This window comes from Tenrec ecaudatus, chromosome 13 (genome assembly GCF_050624435.1).
Source record: "Tenrec ecaudatus isolate mTenEca1 chromosome 13, mTenEca1.hap1, whole genome shotgun sequence".
NCBI classification, from domain to species: domain Eukaryota; kingdom Metazoa; phylum Chordata; class Mammalia; order Afrosoricida; family Tenrecidae; genus Tenrec; species Tenrec ecaudatus.
Window position 1 is genome coordinate 31,959,396 of NC_134542.1, and position 22,362 is coordinate 31,981,757.

Below are 22,362 nucleotides of genomic sequence, written 5' to 3' on the forward strand. Positions count from 1 at the left end.
ACGTAGCCATGACTCTCCCCAAGCCTAGCCAGGGGCCAGACCCCGGTCAGTTTCCTGGTGCGCATGCGCCCGGCCCCTAGCGTCATGGTTGCCTGGAAACCGCGACGCCAAACCCGCTGCCTCTGGTCTGTGAGTGATAATGGCTAAATTCGTGCTTGCGGGTGAGTGATCCCGCCTCTCGTCCGCAGATCGCTTCAATCAGACAGCCTCTCACCTGTAACGCCAGAGCAAGAATCAGCCTAACTGCGTTCTCTTCCGCTTCCCTAGTCTCTGTGCATCCATCCATTGGGAGAGCATTGGGCCACGCCAGGGCTGGCACGGGAGCAACTAAACCGGCCTTGGAGGCGCGGTCAGTCTCATAGGGTTCCTAATCATGTAAAGAAGAAATTTTGATACAGTGTCGTTAATGCTCCGAAAGAGATTTGCACAGCCCGCTTTTCCCCCCAAGGTTGAATTCTTTTTTTAACAGAAACATTTATTTTTAATATTATAGTCAAACTTGTTTTGTTTTTTTGAACTTTCTATGAATTAAATAAGGGTTTAGATTTCAGAATTTTGGATCATCTTTGTATTTAACAACTTAAACCACATAGCAAATCTCTCAATAATTTGCCCTCTTTCTCTTTGGCATCGTGTAGAATGCTGTCCTCCCCTTAATCCAAGTTAACACCTATCTACCTTCTCCACAAGTCCCCAACTTATTTAGCCCATTGCCCCCTTTTCAGAAAAAAAAAATACCCAGCGCACACTTAACAATGACATACTTTGGTACCATAACTCATAACCCAGGAAGAAGCATAGGTTTCTTCTATTGTACCCACTCACCCTCTCTCATTCCCACCCACCCTCCGCACACACATATCCCATCATTCCAGTGCCCCTCCAGAAGCAGTATCACCTGATTTGGGAAAAACTCTTATAGCCCATTGTTCTGTAGGGAAGCAGATTGCCACATCATTCTCCCTCAGAACAGCTGATGAACAACAGGCTAGTGGGTTCCAGCTGCCTGATTTCAGGTTAGCAGCTGAGAGCTCAAGCTTTGTACCCCCAGTGCTTCTTGGAGCATCAATGTAAAAGGCCCCTAATCTCTGTGAGTGTATAGAGTGGACACAGGCTAGCGCACCGGGGGCAGTGTTCCTGGACCTTAGCTGCGAAGGTTGGGGATCTGGGAAACCATTCCTGACAATGACTCAGCCTAGGAACCTCGAGGTCTAACAGCTGGTCTGGATATGAGGGGGTGACAGAACCTAGGCGAGAAGAAGAGCAGAAGGCAGCTCCTTATGGCTCACAGTGCACCAAGCATTCTAGTGTGAACGTTATTTTGAGAACAGTGAGGTGTCATGGACGTTTTAAAATAGGGAAGTAGCCCTCACAAGTTCGCACTTTAGGAAGGCTGTTGTGGCAGTCGCGGAAAGGATGGACGGGTAGATGGACTGGAAATGTGGACTAGCAGCGAGGAAACCAGTTGAGAAGACTGTTTGTACAGCAGGTTGTTGGCCTAGCGTCTTCCCTTCTCAGTAAGGTTGTCCAAAGACCAGATTGCTCTCCTCTCTCCATGACTTTCCTCTACTGCCGTCTGGCTTTTACTTCTGCCTCCTTCCAGAGACTGACACAAGAGAGCCAGCAACGACTTCTTTTTTTTTTTTAATTAATAAATCTTTTTATTGGGGCTCATACAACTCTTATCACTATCCGTACATACATCAATTGAGCAAAGCACCCTTATACATTCATTGCACTCGTCATTCTCATAATTCACCTTCCACTTGGGTTCCTGGAATCAGCTCGGTTTCCCTTTTTCCCCCTCCCCTTCCCCCTCCCTCCCCAATCCCCCCTTCCCCCTGGTCCCTTGATAGTTTATAAATAATTATTATATCTTATCTTACACTCCCCGGCGCCTCCCCTGACCCACCTCCCCATTGCCCAACTCCCAGAGAGGAGGTTACACATAGATCTCCAAGATCGGTTCTCCCTTTCTACACCCCCTTCCATCCTGGTGTCGCCACTCCTACCACGGGTGTTGAGGGGTTCATCTATCCTAGATTCCCTGTGCTTCCAGATCCCTACTGAGCAACGACTTCCATAGCAGTTGTTGAAGCCTTATCTTATTGAGCACACTGAGAATAATTGGCATCTCCAACCTTTTGCTCTGTAGTTCATGTAGGAGGATATTTGTAGAGCACTTACTGTGTACTAAGACCGGACAGAGAATCCCATGTTAAACAAACTCACAAAGATCAATTGTGCACCACAGGAGAAGGACAAGGCCCTGTGGTCATAGTAAGCTTGTTGAGCCTGTGAAAGGCTTCCCAGAGGAAGTCACTCTGAAGCAGAGATGTGAAAGATGAGAAAGAGAAGTTGAAAATGAGAACAGTTTTAGCTTGAGGCATGGGGTTGTGCCTAAGATTCTGACCACCTAGGCAATGGATTTCGTCAATGTAATTAAAATGAAAAGTTTGTGCAGCTGCATGATTTTAATAAAACTGTGTGTCAGAAAATTACAGTTATCTAATTGTTTCTATGGCTATTTGGCAACTTATGACTTCATGGTAATCTCTGTGTGATGAAAGGAAGCATTCCTAATTTGAAGTCTTTTAGGTAAAGCCGATTGTCCATACTATGCTAAAGTGGAACTTCTGGCAGACTATCTACAGAAGAATCTTCCTGATTTTAGGATACATAAAATTACACAGCATCCTGATAATTGGGAGGTAAGAAACCTTTACAATTTGTTGAATGCACACTTGTATTCTAATTGAATGATTTATTTATTAGCTGATTGTGCTTTAGGTTGACTTCTTGTAATGAATGTTTATATAGTATTGATACCCAAATACTAAAATTTAACTTCCTACTTAACAGTTTCAAAATATTATTGAAGAGGTTGTTTTAAAATTATTTTTAATTTTTACTTTGTTATTTTATTATTTATTTATTTTCCCCCTAATTGAGTAGCACAAAAGAGTCCCTAACAAGTAAGGAGAATTAATTTGGCTGCCTACCATCCCCTATCCCAGGGGTCCACAAACTGGTTCTGGAACCACATGTGGCTCTTCTAGTAGGTACATGTGGCTCTGGAGTAAAAATAAAAAGTTTTAAGGATATTCAGATAATGGTGATTTCATTTGTTTTTTAAAATATATTTATGTCCCTTGAATCATTTTTAAAATCTTAAATTGCTGTAAGGGACAGGATTAGCTCTTCTGTCTAAAAAAAATGACAATGCTTGCCCTAGAGTCCAAATAACTTACATTATATTGATTAATTTCTATTCTCCTTCATATCGATTTCTGTTGACACAAAGGACTTACTTATTTTCAATTCCTCCCTTTGGAACTGTGCTTCCCCAGAGACAGACATTGAGAGAGAGAGAGACTTAGGTGAAAGAACTTTGCTGGGCAGTGCTCTTGGGGGTACATGCTGGGAAGGGATGAGGGACACAGGATTGGACAGAGGGAACAACAGTTGACCACAGGTCTCGATGGGGTCCCTTGGAGAGCTGGGATATCCCTTCAGAGATGCTGCACACTGAGGCAAGGGGCCATGTCATCTTGTCATGAGCGCAGACTGCTTTGGGGAAGAGACTTAACCTTGAGTGTGAGAAGTCCCTCTGGCTGAAAGGGTTCCTCACCGTGGAGCCTTGTGAGCAAGGGAATGCATGCAGGCAGAGTCTGAATGACACATGTCAGCGTCTGCTATCATCCATCCATTGGACCTTTGGGATCTACATTTCCCATAGAACATGTGCACATCATCTGAGAATAGCTCCTGTATGATTCTGGTTGGCATGTTTCCTTGGGGAACTTTTCTTAAAAGGAAGTTAGTGGGACGAACGACAGTTTTAGGGCTGCACCGACACCCATCACCTCTCTCCTCTATACCTTCTAGATGGTGCTCACCTTCTGCGGGCCCAGATGGCATACCAGTTATGGTGACTAAGCCCTGCACCTTTAAGAGCTCTGAACTCAACTCGCCATTCCCTTTCCAGGATATGCCCACTGCACTTGTCCATTTACTATTAAAAGTAGGCAAACGATACCCAATGGATCACTTAGATGCCAAGTGTTCTTCCCTGTCTGCATTGAGGCATTGCCACCCAAGCTCCTGATCATCAGGGCCCCCTATGCCTGAGAGTCCTTTGTTTGCACAGGAGCTCAAAATGACTGGGGAATGTCATTGTTCTTTGGTGCTGCGTAAGACTGAGTTGTCTAGCGAAACAAAACCAGTGACACTCAGCTAGGTATAGGGACGAGCTTGATATGAAGAAGTAATTTTGTATCAAACCCTTCCTGGTTTCAGCAAGCAGGGTTGTGTCATTTCCATATCATGGGTTATTATTAATAAGCTTCCTCCAATCTGGATATCACCTTCTTCAGATGGCTCAGCTTCTCATATTATTTCTTCAGGGTACAGATTGATTAAGTACGGTGGAAGAATACAACCTTGATACATACTTTTCTTGAGATTAAACCACACAAGAGTCCCCTTTTATATTTGGATCACTGCCTCTTGGTCTGTGTACAAGTTAGCTTAACGCTTAGTGGTGCTCATTCTGTTTTCCCAAGTAGAACCATGTCCCCTCTGATCTGATCTCCAGGCTGACAAAGAGTCTGGAGTTCCGGATTTAGAAGTTAACATTTCCCCACGTTGGTTACTGGCAGTGATGATAAGCAGGGTCACTCTTCATTCCATGCCTTGGTTCCTTGATTCATGTATTATCCTACCTACTTTAAGATTTATATATACAAAGGAGCCCTAGTAACCTGGCAGTGCTATCAAAGAAGCGTTGGGCTGCTCACCTTACAGTTGGTAGTTCAACCTCACCAGACACTCCTAGGGAGAAAGATGAGGCTATTTTCTTCACCGTACGGATTTATGGCCACCAAACCCTTCATAAGGTCACAAGCAATCAGAATTGACTTGATGGCAGTGGGTTTGGTATTGTATTCTGAAAGCTAGTGCCACTGTCTTTGAGCTGGTACCTCAGGTGCACCTTGAGTAAATTATGCCAGCCCTCACTCAGGCCACTTTCTGGACATCGCAATATATGGCAGGGCCCCTGGCTCTCATGATTATGTGCCTGTTAATGCACTTTTATTTCTGTAAATAGAAATATGGGTATGATGGAAGGATACAACCTTGGTTCGAAGTGACATCATATGGATTTCCATGTTGGTGGTCTATAGAAACTAGATAATAATCATGTAAGCTTTGTCTAACAAAATATTATCAGAAAGTCCCATATAACTTTTAGCTCCCTAATTCCATCAAATGATATAAACATAACCCAAGGATTTGAAAATCAATAAATTCATATGGTTCAAAGACTAGAAACATCTCAGATCCAAGAACAAAAATGGAAATTAATTTTTCATATCAGTTGGACTGAAATACCAGGTATCTCTGCTAAAGCCTGCACCCCGCTCTCCTTCCCCAAGAGGGCCAATGGGTAGATAGAAGATTCCTTTTCATTTGGTGAATTCCTTGCTATTTTTATTTCTAGATTTTACTTTTGAAAGATGACTCAATTGTGCTATGGTAGCGGAATTGTTAAGGCACACTTGCATTCCCGTGTCTGAATGCTACAGTTGAGGTAGATTTAATATCGGACTTCCTTGGACTTCCCTTTCCGTAGGAGTGGCTGAAGGATGTCTGTGAAAAGAATAAGTGGAGCCATACGAAATCCCCCATCATCTGGAGAGAGCTGTTGGACCGTGGCGGAAAGGGCATGCTTTTGGGCGGCTATAATGAGTTCCTGGAGCATGCTCAGGTAATGTCTGCTGCTTGATCGTCTTTCCCAAATGTCTTGCTTTTTGTTTTCAAGGTACTCTCTCTGTTCACGTCTTATTCTATTTAGACTTGTACATAAAAATCCTCTAGTCTAGCCACTTTGAAAAACTCATCGATTCGCTCACCAGGGCTTCCCCTCCCCATCCCTCTCTGTAGCTTTACTATGGCGTCACCTCCAGCATGACAAGTAAGTTGATGCTAACCGTTGCTCAAGAAAACCTGGAGGCACAACTAGAACAAGAGCTCGAGAAAGAAACCCTCAACGAACTCATCACCCCCTTGCAGGTCTGGATCACCAGGTAGGGTGGCCACGCCCCTGGAATCCTGAGGTTGGCTTTGTTATAGTCAGAAAGCACAGTGAAGTGGGATTATGGTTGACAGCCATGATGGAAGAATGCACGACTATCCAGTCGGAGATACACGTGCATGAGTATACTCAAAGGCGAACCTGCCAGTGTGGGCGTCTGTTTGTTGGGAGCCTGTTTCTCCTCTGGGCGGTGGTTCCTTAACTGTCTCTGATACTCACTTGTTTGTCTTCTGTGTCTCAGGCCTTCTGCCACTCTTCAACTTGCCCAGTTGTTCTGCCCTTCCCAGGCACTGCCCCTAGCAGACCATGGCTCCCTTCCTCTTTCCCACTTACTACATCTTTGCTTGACTCTGTGCAGTGTGTTTCCTTGACCTCCCCCCATGCTGTGGTGCCTCCTGGCCTTCTCGCCACCTCACACTGTGCCCGTGCCTCTCAACCTTGGAAGCATTCCACGAGTGTCACTTTTCCTCTCCGGCTCTCACCCAGCCCTTCTCGCTCTATTGTGTCTACTGTCACAGACTCACGCATTCTAAAAATTGTTTATCAGCGGCCAATCCAAAGACAAAAAGGATTGAGCATACTCTCATCAGCATCCGTGATGCTATCGCTGAGATTTAAGAAATGCTGCCTCAGCTTTCGCCTTTATTGATGCCTTGATTATGTTCAATTTGTAACAATGAAAATACAGCCTGCATATCAGATATTTACATGACAATTCATAAGAGTAGCAAAATGACAGCTATGAAGTAGCAACAAAAATCATGTTATGGTTTGGGGTCACCACCACATGAGGAACGGTATGAAAGGGTGGCGGCCTGAGGAAGGTGGAGAACCGCTGGTCTAAGCGGACCTGTACATGGGCAGTTGGAGTAAACCGGTGCCTGCTCTTTGGAATTTGGCTGGCTGCCTGTGGCAAAGTGTTATTTGAAGCCAGAGTAAGCACATGCATTTGTGTGTGGGTGGGGGAGGGTGGTGTTTCACATGACTGACCCGACAAGAGAGTTCAGAATGAGGATTTTTCTGCTCCTAGTCTGAGCAATGTCTCTGCACCTAATGGTCGCCTACTGCCTAGGCAGACCGGCTCCTAAGAAGGAGGGTTAAAAGGGGTGCAAGATTTAATCACTCACAAACCAGCCCCACCCTACTTTTGTTGTTGTTGTTGTTGTTGTTTTGAAACCAGTGCTTCTGCTCCTGCCTGCTACAGCCTCATTCCCTTACTGGCCAGCGGGGAGGTGTTTGGGACAGATACGGAGATAAGCTTAAGCCTCTTAGACACCAAGCAAGAAGCCTGCCTGGAAGCCGTGCTGATGCACAGCCAGGACCTGGCGGCGCCCCTGCTCCGGAGCATCGCCGTGTGCAGGCAGGTGGAGCAGGCCTTCCTCCAGGCGCACGTGGTCATCGTCCTGGACGACAGCTACGACAAGGAGGTGTTCGGCATAGAGGAGTGCACGCGGAGCAAGGTGCTGCTGTGCCGCCTCTATGGCTACCTGATCGAGAAAAACGCCCACCCGTCCGTCCGAGTGCTCGTGGGAGGGAAATCCTTTGTGAATCTGAAGGCGGCCTTGCTCATGAGATACGCCCCCAGCCTCGCACGCAACATCATCGCCGTGGCCATGGGGGTGGAAGGGCATGCCAGAGGTCTCCTGGCGAGAAAAATGAAAACCACTGCACCAGGTGAGGAAAATACTGGGCTGGTTGTCGTCAGCAGCCTGCCTTCCAAGCAGCTGGGAAGAATGAACGCCGGTCCCCGGGCCCTCCGGGAGCAGCCTGGCTGTCCGAGGGGCGGGGGGGGGGGGGGGGGGCGGCAAGTTAGGACTTAAGAAATAAGCGTTCTGCATGAGCGTTGGGGGAAATGAATAAAAAACAAACCATGCAGCTTCTGGGCTCCCAGGAAGTGGGTGGGGGTGGGGGTTGGTGACCCTGCTGGGGAAGTCTTCGGCTGCCAAGTGAAGAGTTGTAAGTTCAAAACCTCTGGTGGCTCCTCTGGAGAAAAATGAGGCTGCCTGCTCCCATTTAAGATTCAAAACACTTGGACACCCCCAATAGGGTCGATGATGTGGCAGTGGGTTTGGGAGTTGTGCTGTACCTCAGTTTCCTCATCTGTAAAATTAGGGAGGGTACCAATGACAGCCTCTAAGGACTGATGTGGGGGCCCATCAAGAGAATGTTTCTAAAGTGCTTACAAGAATGCCCACCACATGATAAACATTAACCAACTGGATGATGTCATCCATCCGTTTCTGCTCCTATGAATCTTTGAGCTGGCGGGCCTCAGGATTAGGAGGATAAAACCGGGTGTTTTCTTGACAAAGGGAGGCCACCTATGACACACTGGAAGAATTTGTGCCCCAAGGAGAGCTGATAGAACAACGCCCAGTTAGAACACAAAAAACAGCCACAACAAAACACATTGCTGGGGAGTTGATTCTAATTCAGAACTTCTCCATAGGGCTTTAAAGACTATACATCTCTATAGGAGCAGGCAGTCACACCTGTCACCTGAGGCGTATCTGGTGGTTTTTAAACCATAGACCTTGTGGTTAGTCGCTCAAATGCTTAACCCACTGCATCAGCAGGGCTTCTTATTGAGACCACGATGGGGCTTCCAAAAGTTCATGGAAAATATTATCAGCTGATAATGGAATTTCCCACAATCTCCCTGAAGCCCCTTTGTACAAGGAGGGGTAATTTTTCCTCAAGCAAAATGTGAGCCTAAGTCAGGGAAATACTGGATCTCGGGGAGTCCCTAACACATTTGTGGGGTCCATTTCTTCATGACCAGGGCCTGGAACGAACCATTCCTGGAGCCCTTGCATGTAAGCTGTCAGTGTCGTAGCAGCAGGGTGAAACTCAGCCAAGTGGATGCTCAAGGTCCTCCTTAGGAACAGGCAATCTTTCCTCATCGTGTGTCTGACAAGGAACCATCACCAACCGTCCAGGACACACTGACAAAAATCATCCTGAAAAGGCAGGGATACGAAATGTAAAACAAGGTCCGGGAGAGCCAGCTCTCATTTCCAAAGCAGCTCCCCTGAGGGTCTGCTGTGCCACAAGGCAGAATGAGCCAAGAGGGCCAGGATGATCTTTGTGGGCAGCCAGGAGAGACCAGGGATAACAAAGGCAGAGGAAAACATAGTGGCATGCATTAGTGTCCTGCAACATGAATACCACCAAGTGGGTGCTTTCAAAATACATTTATTTTCTTAAACTCTAGAGCCTAGAAGTGCGTATTCCTGGAATTTGGGTCTGTGGTCAGCTCAAGGGGGAAACCCTTCCTTGTCCCTCTTAGTTTCTGGGAACCCTGGGCATTTCTTGGCATTCCTTGGGCTTGTAAGCAGAGTCTCATATGCTATCTTTACCCAGGGTTCAGCCACCGCAGAAGTTCACAATACCACTCAGGCAGTCAGCTTCTCTTCTAGCTGAAGCTGGCTGAGCGATGTCGCCTACCCTGACTCTCCCACGAAAGCTATTGCACTCCCTGGAAAGAGAAAATGCACAGGCAGTAAACAGCCTTTGCCCGGTGCTACTACTTGCTGCCAGGCTCTGGGCACACCTGGGTGAGTGTGTGACCCTAGAGCTGCCGCAGCCAGTTTAGGCGCCAAGAGACAAGGCCAAGAGAATCCCATCTTTGAGCTGTTCAATCAGCACCCATGTCAGTTTCTACCTCTAGACATTGATATAGGAGAACCGTAAACTCTTAGCTGGTAAGCCAAATAATTAGAAATCATTTAACAGGAAGTGTTGTGGCCTTAAAAGGCCATAAAGTTTTCAAGCAATTATGTGAATATAAGTAAATGAATGAGTAGATTAACAACAACTCACAACCATCAAGTTGGTGCTGACTCACGGCAACCTTGTAGGACAGGGCAGAACTGCCCCCAGGGGGTTCCAAGAGTGTCCCTCTCTAAGGTGTGCAAAGCCTCATCGTTCTCCTTCAGAGTGGCCGGTCGTTTCCGACCGATGACCTTGACATTAGCAGCCCAATGAGCACCCATTTTGCCACCAGGCCTCCTAAAATTGCTTATTTGCAATTTGGAGTCAACAGTTTCAGAAACTTCTTAATTAAAAAGAGTCCTGCAAAAGAGAAAGAAGTCCTGACAGCATCGTGGGCTATGAGTTGGCTTGCTAATCACAAGGTCAGCAGTACAGATCTGCCAGCTGCCCCCCTCCTGTAAAGACGTATAGCTTTGAAAACCATAGGGGCACAGTGACCCCATTAGACCCTATAGGACTCTACAAGACCATAGATGGAGAGTAGAACTGCTCCATAGGCTTCTGAGACTGTAAATTTTGACAGGAGCAGCCAGCCTCAAATTTCTCCCAGAGAGAAGCGGGTGGGTTTGAATTGACAACCTTGCAGTTAGCAGCCAACTGCTGAACCCATGGTGTCACCGGAGCATTATTAGAGATTGCCAGGCCCCGGCGATGAGGTGACTGACCCATATCACATGCACCTTGTGCGGGAACATGAGCAAATCCATTTTCCAGCAGAAAAAAATAAAACAAAAAGATTTTAGGAGTTGCTTTTTTCCCCACATTAATGTATACTTTGTTTTTTATTCTTTTTCCTTACAGCCATCAAAGATGTGATCATTTGGGGTAACATCAGTGGCAATAACTATGTGGACCTGAGGAAAGCCAAAGTGTTCGAATATAAGAGTGCTATCTGTGGACCACCTCACTACTACCGCCCCATTCTAAACCTGATCTTTGATAAGTAGGTTTATTTTGAAGTGAAATCGGATAGCAATAGCAGATCCATATATAACTGTCATTGGAACCTTTAAGATAATTTCATACAGCTTTGCACAGAAATAACTTGCATGCACCTGGGACTCCCCCCCCTGCCTCCATGACAATAGAAACCCACCAAACTCATTGCCACTAAGTTCCGACCGAGAGTCACAGGATTCCCACAGCTGTCCATGTGTACAGTAGCAAATAGCTTCAATGTTCTCCGGAGGAACAGCTGGAGAGTTTGAACCGCTGACCTTCTGGTTGTTGTCCTTGGCTTACCTGATAGCACCACCCTGGCCCCTTCTCAGGCGGTGGCACAGGGGGATTGAATTCTTTTGCTAGGAGAGTCATTGTTCCTTCACTCTTGAGTCGCTTCCCTGTGCCCGTGTTTCTGGCACTGTGAGTTTAGTTTGAACTTTTGAGACAACTTCTGCTCTGGTTCATGATTTGTGGCTTGAACTTTTTCTGGGACTGAAGCAGCTGGGGAAAAAGGCCAAGAGCTGCCTCTCGTCTGACAGTGGACAGGATCCCATTCACTCTGCCTCACCTGCCTGAGAACTAGCCTTTCTGGGATATGCCTGCATTCCTGTTCATATCATAAAATCCGCCCTTTCCTCCCACAGCGAGTGGATCAACAAAGAATTTGTTGCAACTCTCAAAAGCTTGTCCGACACGGGAAAACAATTGGGAAGCACCCTCGTTGCGCACAGTATCGCCACGACGTTGAGATACTGGTACCACGGCTCTCCGCCTGGGGAGATTGTGTCGGTAGGGGTCCAGAGTGAAGGTAAACGGGCATGGTTCATATCCTGTGACATTTTTAAAACCTTCATGTATGTCTTAGGTTCCCATTTCTGCATCTCCACCTGCCTGCACTCAACATCTGCACGCTATCTGGATTTTGACAACTCCTCATCACTTTGACCATTCATCCACTCATTCACTCACCCATACATTCTGAAAGTCACCAGCTATGTAATGGGAAGCTGCTGGGACCACACAAGGGAATTAGACCTGGTCTCTGCCCACAGGAAATCTGCAGGAAGCAACCTGAGCCAGGTCTGTCAACACAATAGCCCTGTTAAGTTCTCCTCCCTGGGACCCAGCCAAGACCGGGAATGTATGGTCAGCTGCAGCCAGGACCAGGGGGAGTTGACGTCAGAAAGAAGATGGCGCCCTGAATGATGAGCAGAGCTTACCTGGCAGACACATTTGGCAAGAACGTCTAGGCACAGGGAGCCCTGCGAGTGAAAGCACAAGGACAGGCTGTGAGCAGAGCACTTCAGGACCCAGATCTTAGCGACCCACCTCTCAGAGGAGCAGGCAGCAGTGGGAACAGACAGCAAGCTTGTGTCCTGTTTTCATCCTCGGGAAACTAGTTTAGTCAGGAGAGTCCTAGCATTAAAAGAAAACAACCAACCACTTGGTTATTGTTGTTAGTTCCTTTTTCTTTTAATGTTTTTTGTATCTGAAATCCAGGATGGGTAAATCTACAGAGACAGCAACTGGATTAATGGTTCCTTAGGGGTAGGGCAAGGGAGGTTGGGGAGGAATAGGGAGCTAATAAAAATGAGTACAAGAATGAATAAAATGTTCTGCAACCGATTGCGGTGATGATTGTATAACTCTTTATGTGATTGAAATATAGAATTGTATGATATGTGAATTAGATGCCAATAAAGCTTTGGAGGTGGGGGATCTTCAGAGGAGGACAAAACAAAACCCTACCAGCCACAAAACCAGAAAGGAGAGAGGAGCGCTTCTGCCCTCAGAGGACTCTGTCTAAGACATGTCCTCCTTTTGAGCTTACATCTGCTTCCTGAATCACTTCCGCCCCTCCCAGAGTCACAGGTGTGTGCTGAGCTCCAGCCTGTGAAGCATTCCCTGTGAATCATGGGTCACTTCAAGCTCATCGTGCACCAGACTGAGTGTATTGGCTTCCTCCTTGTTGACTTCTTAGTCTTGTGTTCCATGCGTTTTAACTGAGCCACCAGTCTCCTAGCTACCCCAAGGTGAAGCTCCAGGAAAACCCTGAAATCTCCCTGGTCAGAATGGACCTGTCTCGTCTCTCTACTCACCTAGCATTTGGCCGTATCACCCACCTTGGGAAACGCAGCTCTTGAGTGAGAGAGTCCTAGACACGTAGCTTGCTGGTTATTATTATTTTTGAAAGTTGTGCACTATGCCTGTTTGTATTGTCTTTACAGGATGAGTGTGTGTTTCTGAGTCTTTCACTGTGCTTGACTGTGTGTCTGCTTGATCACTGCAGGCCAATTCGGAATTCCTCAGGGGCTTGTTTTCTCTATGCCTGTGAAATTTGAGAAGGGCAGTTGGGTGGTCCTTACAGAGCTTGAAGATGTTGAAATAAGTGAAGAGATAATGGCCAGAATGAAAAACGATATAATTCAGGTAATGTCAGGAACCTGAGCAAGGTAAGGGCTTTGATAATGGCTTTAAATGAATTGCCCTTGACCATTACCTACATTGATTTGCTCTGGGTTCAATCTTGGATTTTATTCCTAAACACAATTAGGAATCAATAAAAGATGGAAGAACTCAGCAGAAAACTATTATTCGTTTGGTTATTAATTCCTGATCTATTAAAATTATATGTTAGTTATTTTAATATCAAGAATCAAAGTGTTTTCCTATTTAAAATTATTTGCTCAGTTAATTAACTGATTGTGGCTTTTTTTCCCCCCCACAGGAAAAACTTGTTGCATTTGGAGACGTGGTTGATTATCAATCATATAGTTTGGGTAATCTCATAGATGTGAATATCTAAATTAAAAATATTTGATGTAACTGAATTACTAATTAATAGATGATTGCAGGTTATTCTAACCCATATTTTATTTTATCACATTTAAACTAAACTGTTGACAAAATAAACTGCCAAGTTCTGTTTGTCCATTAAGACAAAAGTCTCAGAAGAGTGTTAAAGAAACCTTAAAACCATTTTAACCTTACTAATCTTACATATGCCATGTTTTAGGTAGCTTCTAAAAATAAGTTATAATAATCTTATTTGTCTTTTTTGGCACTTTCTCCAATCATAAGGGAGTACTGTCAACTGTCATTCTTTCCTGTGCCTTAAAGAAAACCTCACCCTATGCATGGAAACAGAAAAGGAAAGATAAACACATTAATTTCTGCAGGAAGCCTGAAGTGCCTTTTGGGAACACAAGATCTCTTTCACCACTAATATTTATTAAGCAGCTGCTGTAAGCCAGAGTTAGAAATGCAGGCGTGAATCAGGCAGACTAATCTTGTTGAGTTGGAACCTATGGTTGGTGATTATACATGATCCAAATGACCCCAGTTCTGAGGGGTACTGAATATGAGGAGCGTGGGGTCTTGTGCTGTGGGAGTTTATATCTAAGAATATTAAGGCATGACTTGAGGCTAGAAAGCTACACCAACTTGTTTGGAAAAGGGCAAGACACTAAGTGGCTGAAGCCTAACAAGATGAAGCTGAGAGATTGAGTTGGAAGGAGTGGGTGGGAGAGCTGCTTTTTGGTGGAGAGGGACCTGCCCAAGTTTGCTATTAGTTTGGAGAATAATTTGAAACAGGGCAAGCCAGTGTGTGTAGAGGTGTGGCCTAGTGGTATGTGCCTGGTGCTTAAGAAAGAAGAGAAGGAACCAAGCAGGACTCTTCACAGGTGGAAAGGCTTCCTGGAGGATGTGCCCTCCCCAATGAGTCATGAAAGGAAAGGAGGCCTTAGCCCAGTTGTTCTCAACTTTCCTAATGCCGTGACCCTTTAATACAGTTCCTCATGTTGTGGTAATCCCCAACCATGAAATGATTTTCGTTACTACTTAATAACTGTAATTTTGATACTGTGATGAATCATAATATAAATATCTGATATGCAGGATGTATTAGGTGACCCCTGTGAAAGGGTTGTTTGACCCCCCCCAAAGGGGTCACAACCCACAGATTAAGAACTGCTGCCTTAGCCGAAGTGGGACTGAACGAGAAGCCCGTTCCATTCAGAGGGAGCATCATATACAACCACACTCCAGGGTCACTGTTGTGGGGATTCCAAAATCAGAGCATAGGAGATAATTAGTCCTCTGCATGCTTTTGCAGTGTGTAGAGGCCTGCTCTTCATCACAGTCAGTGAGGGGCTTCATGTAGGAGATATGTTTATTCTTTCTGATCACATGAATATTTAATTCACTGCTTTTTAGGAACTGACTTGGCTGGACACTATGAACAGAATTTACCCATCAAAGAGGACAACCAAGACGATGAAAGCTCCACAGATGGTTGGTGAACTCAACTGGAAGGAAAAGGCTTCTAAGTCAGTGGTTCTCAACCTGTGGGTCGCGACCCCTTGGGGGGGTCAAATGACCCTTTCACAGGGGTCACCTAATGCATCCTGCATATCAAATATTTACATTACAATTCATAACAGTATCAAAATGACAGTGATGAAGTAGGAATGAAATAGTTTTATGGTTATGGGGTCACCACAACATAAGGAACTATATGAAAGGGTCACGTCAGGAGGAAGGTTGAGAATCACTGACCTAAGTGTTAACACAAAAGACCAGAAATTCCAACACCTATTAGCCATAAAATGGGGGTTCAACACCCCCTTCACTCTGTCCCTTTACTCAAAAGTCAGATCGTGTTTAACATCAATCTAAAGCATGGGCCATCTTCCAAGTATGGGCCTCCTGAGGAACTGCAGGAAACAGAATAAGGGAGTTGGGGCCACAGAAACGTGTCTTAGGAAAGGAGCCAGGTAAATGACAAGACAAACCATGAATTTATAGGCTCAGCAGACAGGACCTGTACCCCATTGCTATCGAGTTGATTCTGATTCACAAGGACCCTACAGGGCAGAGTAGAACTATTCCCTCGGATCTCCAAGGCCGTCCTCTTTACCCTGCGGGCACAGCCACAGCATCTTTCTCCAAGGAATCAGCTGTTGCATCCAGAACACTGACCTTTCTGTTGGCCACTCGGCGCACAACGCCTCCGCCACCAGGGCTCCTGCAACAAATACGAAGGACAGGGCCACAGAAAGGATTGTACCCTGTCAGTCATCCACGAATTCACACACACACACACACACACACACACACACACGTGATCTTTGTGATTACGAAGGAGGAAACTGAATCACCGCTAGAAACATCTAGTTGGGACTTCAGATCATTAAAGATAAGCAAATGGGCATTTATATATTCAGAAACTGTGATGGAGCTAGGAACCAAAAAGATGCATAAAGTCTGGTTCCTACTCTTAAAGCGCTTACAACCTTGCATTGGAAATAACCGCAATTAAAACGGAAACAAAAACCTAATAGAAATGCTCTGATGGAGCGAGATCCAAGGTTTAACACGACCACACAGGAGGTCTCCTGACATCAAAGAGGAAGACAGCAACGACTTTCCAGAAGAGGGGGCATGTGCGGGCCAAGTCTAGAAGTATGAGTAGGAAGTAGTTTGCTGAAAAGGAAGTGTGCGTGTAGAAGGGACATCGTGGGAAAGGACATCATGCTTGGCAAAGTAGAATGTCAGCGAGGAGGAGGACACCCCTCGATGAGATGAGTTGACCAAATGGCTGCAGCAGTGGGCCCAAGCGTGCCCACCACTATGAGGCTGGCACAGGACAGGGCAGCATTTTGCTCTGTGGTACGTAGGCTCACTTTGAGTCAGAACCAACTCTACAGCACCTACCCACACAATGATGGGTAGCAGTGTGGATAAGAAGGTGGGAGGGAAAAGTGTCCCAGCAGAAGGAACAACATGGACTCAGGAGGCATTTCACATGACTGGGCATGACCTGAAGCACGGGCACAGGGCATTACGTCCAGAAGACATTGAGCAGAGCATGGGTGGAAACTGAGTCAAACTGGGAAGGTAGATAAGAGCCACATGTTGGTTAACTGCGTGATTGATGACGACGTCGCAAGATGAAGGGGCAAAGCATGAACTAGGTGAAGTCCATCTTAAATGACTAAACTGCCCATGTGGTTGGCCCTGGTGAGGGCACTCTAGCAGCCCAAATTACTGTCCAGAAGAGCACAGAAAGCATGGTGCCATCCAGAACTTGGCCCGAAAGAAGTCTGGTCAGATAGATGGTGTCTCTAGGTGTCAGAGGGTCAGCAAAACTCCCGCTGATCCATCAGCTGTCAAGCAGGATACTCCAGGCAGGGACCAAGGAAACCAGTGGGAAACAATAGGTGTGTCCTCTTGAAGAAGGGGACCGGAGCTCTCTCCTGTGGATGAGTAGACGCTAAAATGACAGAGCAGTGTTTCTCATATGTGTTAGTCCAGGTAGACTAGAGAAATAAGTCCATAGACACACTCATATGTGCATAAGAAAGAGGCTTAGATACAAGAGTAGTTGAATATTGAGAAAACGTCCCAGCCCAGTCCAGATCAAGTCCATAAGTCCAATATTAGCCCATAGGTCTGACATCAATCTATGAAGTCCTCTTCAGAATCATGAAACACATGCAACGATGCCGAATGCAGGAAGATCACAGGCCAGTGGGTGGGAAGTCAGTGGCAGCAGAAGCATCTCAGTGCTGGCAGGAGTCTCCAGGTGTCTCCTCCAGTTCCCAGGGCTGCATCAGGGTAGGTCCACGTGGTTCTCCTCAGGGATGCCTCACAGGAAGTGATCAGAGAGAGAGAGTCTCTCCCGACTCCAAGGAGGAAATACAGGGGAAGGCCATGGCCACACTGAGACCTCATTGGCTATGACCCGATTGACAGACTAGACCCCACCCCATTCACTCCTGCTCCTCAAAGTGGCAAACGATTATATAACGACCACATCATGTATTCCCAAGACTTCAGAATGATTTAAGTTGCTAGACTCCCCTAGGAAGTCATAGTCTTATACAGATGGAAGAATTTATGAAGAAACTTAGAAATGGGCTGATCTTCAGGTTGTTTGGCAGCTCATTTCCCAAGTGGATATTGGGCTCAAATGTAATTTACTACAGTGTTTTCCACATTGTGGGAAATAAGCTTTATGTAGGTTTAAAGTTTTGAAAAGCAAGGATGTCACTTTGAGGTCTAAGATGTGCCTGACCCAAGCCATGGTATTGCCGCTTACCTCATCTGCATGTGAAAATTGGCCATTGGATAAGAAAGATCAAAGAAAATTCAGTGCACTTGAGCGCTGGTGCTGGTGAAGGGTCTTCAAAGTCCCATGGACTGCCAAAGAAACAAACAAGTCTGTCTTGGAAGAAGTACAGCCCGAATGCTCCTTAGAGGCAGAATGCTCCCTAGAGGCTATGTTGCCAGGAGAGACTAGGCCCTGGAGGGGGACCTCACGTTTGGTAAAGCAGAGAGAGGAAGCAAAACAGAAGCAGGCTGCTGACGAAGGGGGCAACAATGGGGCTAAGCTTAAAACAATGGTGAGGATGGCGCAGGACCAGGCAGTGCTTCATTCTGCTGTACATGGGTCACTGTGAGGGTGGAACCCACTCACTGGTGCCTAAGAGCAGCGGGTTGTAAAAAGAAAAAAAAGGTTAGTGAGTCACAAAATCCATTTAATAGGTTGTGACTAGCATCCCCACCCCCACCCCCACCCCCAGCCCCTGAACTAAAGTGAAACTGATGTGAAAGGGTAAAAAGAAAGGATAAGAAAAATGTGTGTAGACCAACATTCCACCTTCTCAATGAATAGAAAAGGCAAGAAATAGAAACAGAAAAAGAATAGAATAGAAAAGGTAAGGAAAACATGGGTAGAAGGGAAGTAAAAATAGATTCGAAAGGGTAAATATTGTTTTGTATAACCTCTTGTACTTCCTTACACCTGCACCTGTATGCTCTGGACTACAATGGCAATGCTCTTTTGGTCGTTATTGCTGTAGGTCATGAACAACAAAGTTTTAAAAAATGCTGGTAGGCTAGCATCTTATAGGCTAGTAGCATCTTATAGGCTAGTAGTTTTATTGGAAACATTCCATTTTCGGTTTCAGACCATAAACAGAAGTTACCTTCTGATGTCGTCCAAAGTGAAGGAAACGATCAAGTTTTATCACACAGTAAGTTGTTTGATGGATCAATAATCTCTGTGGTGCTAATGCCACGATTCACCCGTCTAGACTTCAGATGATGTTGTGATCAGAAGCACATCGTTTTATCACTGATATAATTCTAAAATAACTTCCGTGATTTTCTGATAGTTCATAAATCAATTCCAAAGGAGATAAAGAATACCCATTTTTAAAATCCTGACATCGCTTCCTTGACACACTTACCTCCAGCTCTTGGAACAAATTATGTTTCTTTTTTCCAAACCATCTTATTAGGAGACAATTCATACATCACACCATCCCAAGGTTCCCGTCCCATCAAGCAGTGTTGGGCTATCGCTACCCGTAAGCACTGCTAACTGCCCCCTGCCCCTGTGTCTCAGCCTTTTCCTTTCCTGCACCTTTTCCTTTGCTTTCTCCGTGCCTCCTCACCAAGCCCAACATAGCAGATGTGGCAGCTTCTCCTCAGTCGGTAGGTGCGGAGTCTGTTTCTGTTGGAATTCTGTATAAGAAGGGAAAACTGGGAAACAACGTGTTAGCCTTTTATCCCTTACAAGGAGACCATTCACAAACGTTTTGGCAGAAGCCTGGATATTTTCCGAGTTCCCCTATATCAATTGTGTATCCCAAACTACAGCAACCAACCGGCACTGGGTGCGTGCTCACCCCTTCTTTGTCTACAGAGAAGGGAGCTGGAAAGCCCCGAGGAGCTTCCCGGTGACGTTTGTGGTGGGATCCAGGCTTCACGGGAAGCTTGTAGGAAGAAACAAGCCTTGGCTGTTGAGCAGAAGCTCTGTACCAATTGCCCCCAGAGCCTGGGACAAGACAGATTTTCCCCTCCAGCTGTGAGCTCTTGACTGCAGATGAAGAGTGGTCTAGTATCTTGTAGCTCCTAGCAGAGCAAGATCCTCGGAGGAACTTGAAGGAGGAAATGGGAGTAACTGCAAAACCATGATGTGCTTTACATGCTACATGCTCCATTCTTTTCATTTTGTCTATGCTTAAGAAGATGCTGTAGCTTTGACTCCTCAAAGCAACCCGGAAAAGGGGGATAGCCCAATCCCCCCAAGTGATGGGTTGTAACCAAAATATTAGCTGATCTTTTTTTGTCTCCAAATGAAACTGGAGAGAAGAGGATCAAGCTTCCTTGAGCTACAATTCAATTCAAACGTCCCCGCTGCCAGGCCCAGAGCCCTGGGCAGCCAGCTTTGCTCGCCCGCATTTCTGAAGCCTAGCATCCCACTTTGTAGCCTAGGTTGCGGTCCTTAGCACTTAACCTTTCCCTCAAAACGGACAGCAAGTCCAGATTGTCAAAGTCCATGAGTGAGTGTGCCTTACAGTCTGTGCAAACACGGTGGATGCTGCTTTCCCTGCGGCCCACCAATCCGGGTCTGCGCCGACACCTCCACGCCACCGTTAAGTATCTGACCAAGTGGACACCAGCCCCTGCTTCCTCTGTGCCCTCAGGAAATGCAGAGTGAAGGATGTTGGGGAATTAACCTTGCTACTTAGAGGAGAAAGTGGGCCAACAAGAGGGCAGGGGCGGGCACGGCAGCTCAATGAATGCGCAGTGCCCAGGTGCAAAAGGGAAGAGGCTCCCTGAAAGGCGACCCTTCTGTCTTGCTGTTTGCAAATCTCTCAGGCTGCTCTTGTGGTTTTATTTCTCCCTAGCTGCCCTCCCACGTGCATTCCCTCCGCATAGAATCAGCTTCCACACAGGACTCCAGTAAGCCAAGGAAGAGGGGAGCGAAAACACCCCAAAACAAGTCAGAAAACAAAATCCTGATGAACCAAAAGTTATTGATTTTTTTAAAGAAAAAACAACATAGTTACACATTTCTGTTTTCTTCCTTTTGCAGACTCTGAAGTCAACCCCATGGAACAGTAGATGATCAAATTATATCCAATAGAAAGTGATTTGGTGGCATAACAAACAGAGGCCGGTCAGCATCTGTGTTTAGGGAAGAATAACTCAAGTCCTGGGTAACAGGAAGTTGCCAATTAAGCAGCAGTGAAATCACAAATAAATTGTCAGAATTCAGTCACTTCCTCGTGCTTGTGTTCATGCATATGTTAGTTTATATTTGCATGTTCTCAGAAAGAGTTTGGTATAATTAGCTATTTTTTAAAAAAATCATTAAAATAGAATTGTCAGTTGGAGTATCTTTGCCTGTACATGCTTCACTGAGTACCTATTTTGACACGCTGCATACACTTAAGGCCTTGGTGACTACGTTTGCTCAGATGGCCTTTAACCTTGGGCCAGGATAGGCACACATTACTGAAGGAGAACCAATCAGATTCTCTCTCACAATTTGATATGAGACACATGGGGTCCGAATCTTGCTTATGGGGACCCAGAGAAGCCTAGAAGTTCTGTCTGTGAGGTCTTCAGAGCTGGCAAGTGTCAGCATCTTCATGAGACCTGGTATCCCCTGATTGTCCTATGTCCTTGCTATAAACATCCTTACAACAAATCCCACTATTATTTTAGCTTAGATATGGCTTGACTAAACTAACATTTGAAAGAGAAGTACAGTTCTTTTACCATATAATGGTCTGCTGTAAGGAAAAATTACAGTCTCTCATTACAGGGTAGTAGCCAAAACAGTGTGCTCATCTGTCTTCAAGCTAATGGGACCCTTTATAAATGCCAATTAGGGGGGGTTTGAAAGGCCAGCAGTCATGTCAGAAAATTGCTGACATCTGTGCTTTCTCTGTATTTTTCAGCAACGCATAAAATACAAAATCACCCCGGGAAATGTGTGATGCTGCTCCACTCCTTCTAGGCCATTAACAACCCATTCTATGGGTCATTTCAAAGTCATAGCTGACTGTTGCTTGCTTCCAAAGTCAGTACCACCATGGGATGTCATTGTGGAGGACCTTTAATGTCGGTGTTATGAACTTTGGAGTGAGGTTATGTCCCTTCATCCTACCATCTGCCCTTGTGAATTCCTCCCGCAAAAGAATGTGACCACAAAGACCACGATTTGAATGGGGAAGCTACTGGGTCTTAACCCATGGCCAGGCAAGTGCCAGTTGCCTCTTAATGTGTAGGGCTTATTCTTGGCAAAATTGAGCCAGATTGGAAAATGCAACTTTGGCCATGATGCCCAAGCAATGCCCCTGCTCTGTTACCCAACTTGTTACCATCATGTACCCTAATCCCTAACCACTCAGAACCTAGTGGAAATGCTGGAGCAGAGACTATCCATGGACACACACCACTTTCCACGACAGTGGCCCTGTTTTTTATCAGGAGTGTTCTCAGTTGGTGTCAAACTCTGACCAAGCAGATGGACAGCATGCTTTCCAGTAGACTCACCTGTAGTCAGGCACTGGGGAGAAATACCGGAGTGTGGGCAGAAGTGTCCTCCTCTGTAAGAACACGTGGCCACATCCAGCCCCACCCCAGCCGTCTGTCCTTTCCAGCATGGCTGTCACCTATCACTGCTCACACGACCATAGGATGACCAGGAGTCTCTAAGATAGATTCCCATAGAAAAACTGAGCCAA

General features: G+C 45.9%; 1 protein-coding gene across 1 annotated transcript; it reads left to right on the forward strand.

Annotated features, from left to right (window-relative positions):
- The first annotated feature begins 139 nt into the window (after positions 1-139).
- Positions 140-15,114, forward strand: MDH1B (malate dehydrogenase 1B). Its single transcript, XM_075529066.1, has 10 exons — positions 140-161; positions 2,599-2,711; positions 5,636-5,770; positions 5,947-6,089; positions 7,278-7,771; positions 10,673-10,814; positions 11,458-11,621; positions 13,104-13,243; positions 13,542-13,579; positions 15,063-15,114. The coding sequence occupies exons 1-10, from the start codon at positions 140-142 to the stop codon at positions 15,112-15,114; spliced, it is 1,443 nt and encodes a 480-aa protein (XP_075385181.1).
- The last annotated feature ends 7,248 nt before the right edge of the window (positions 15,115-22,362 follow it).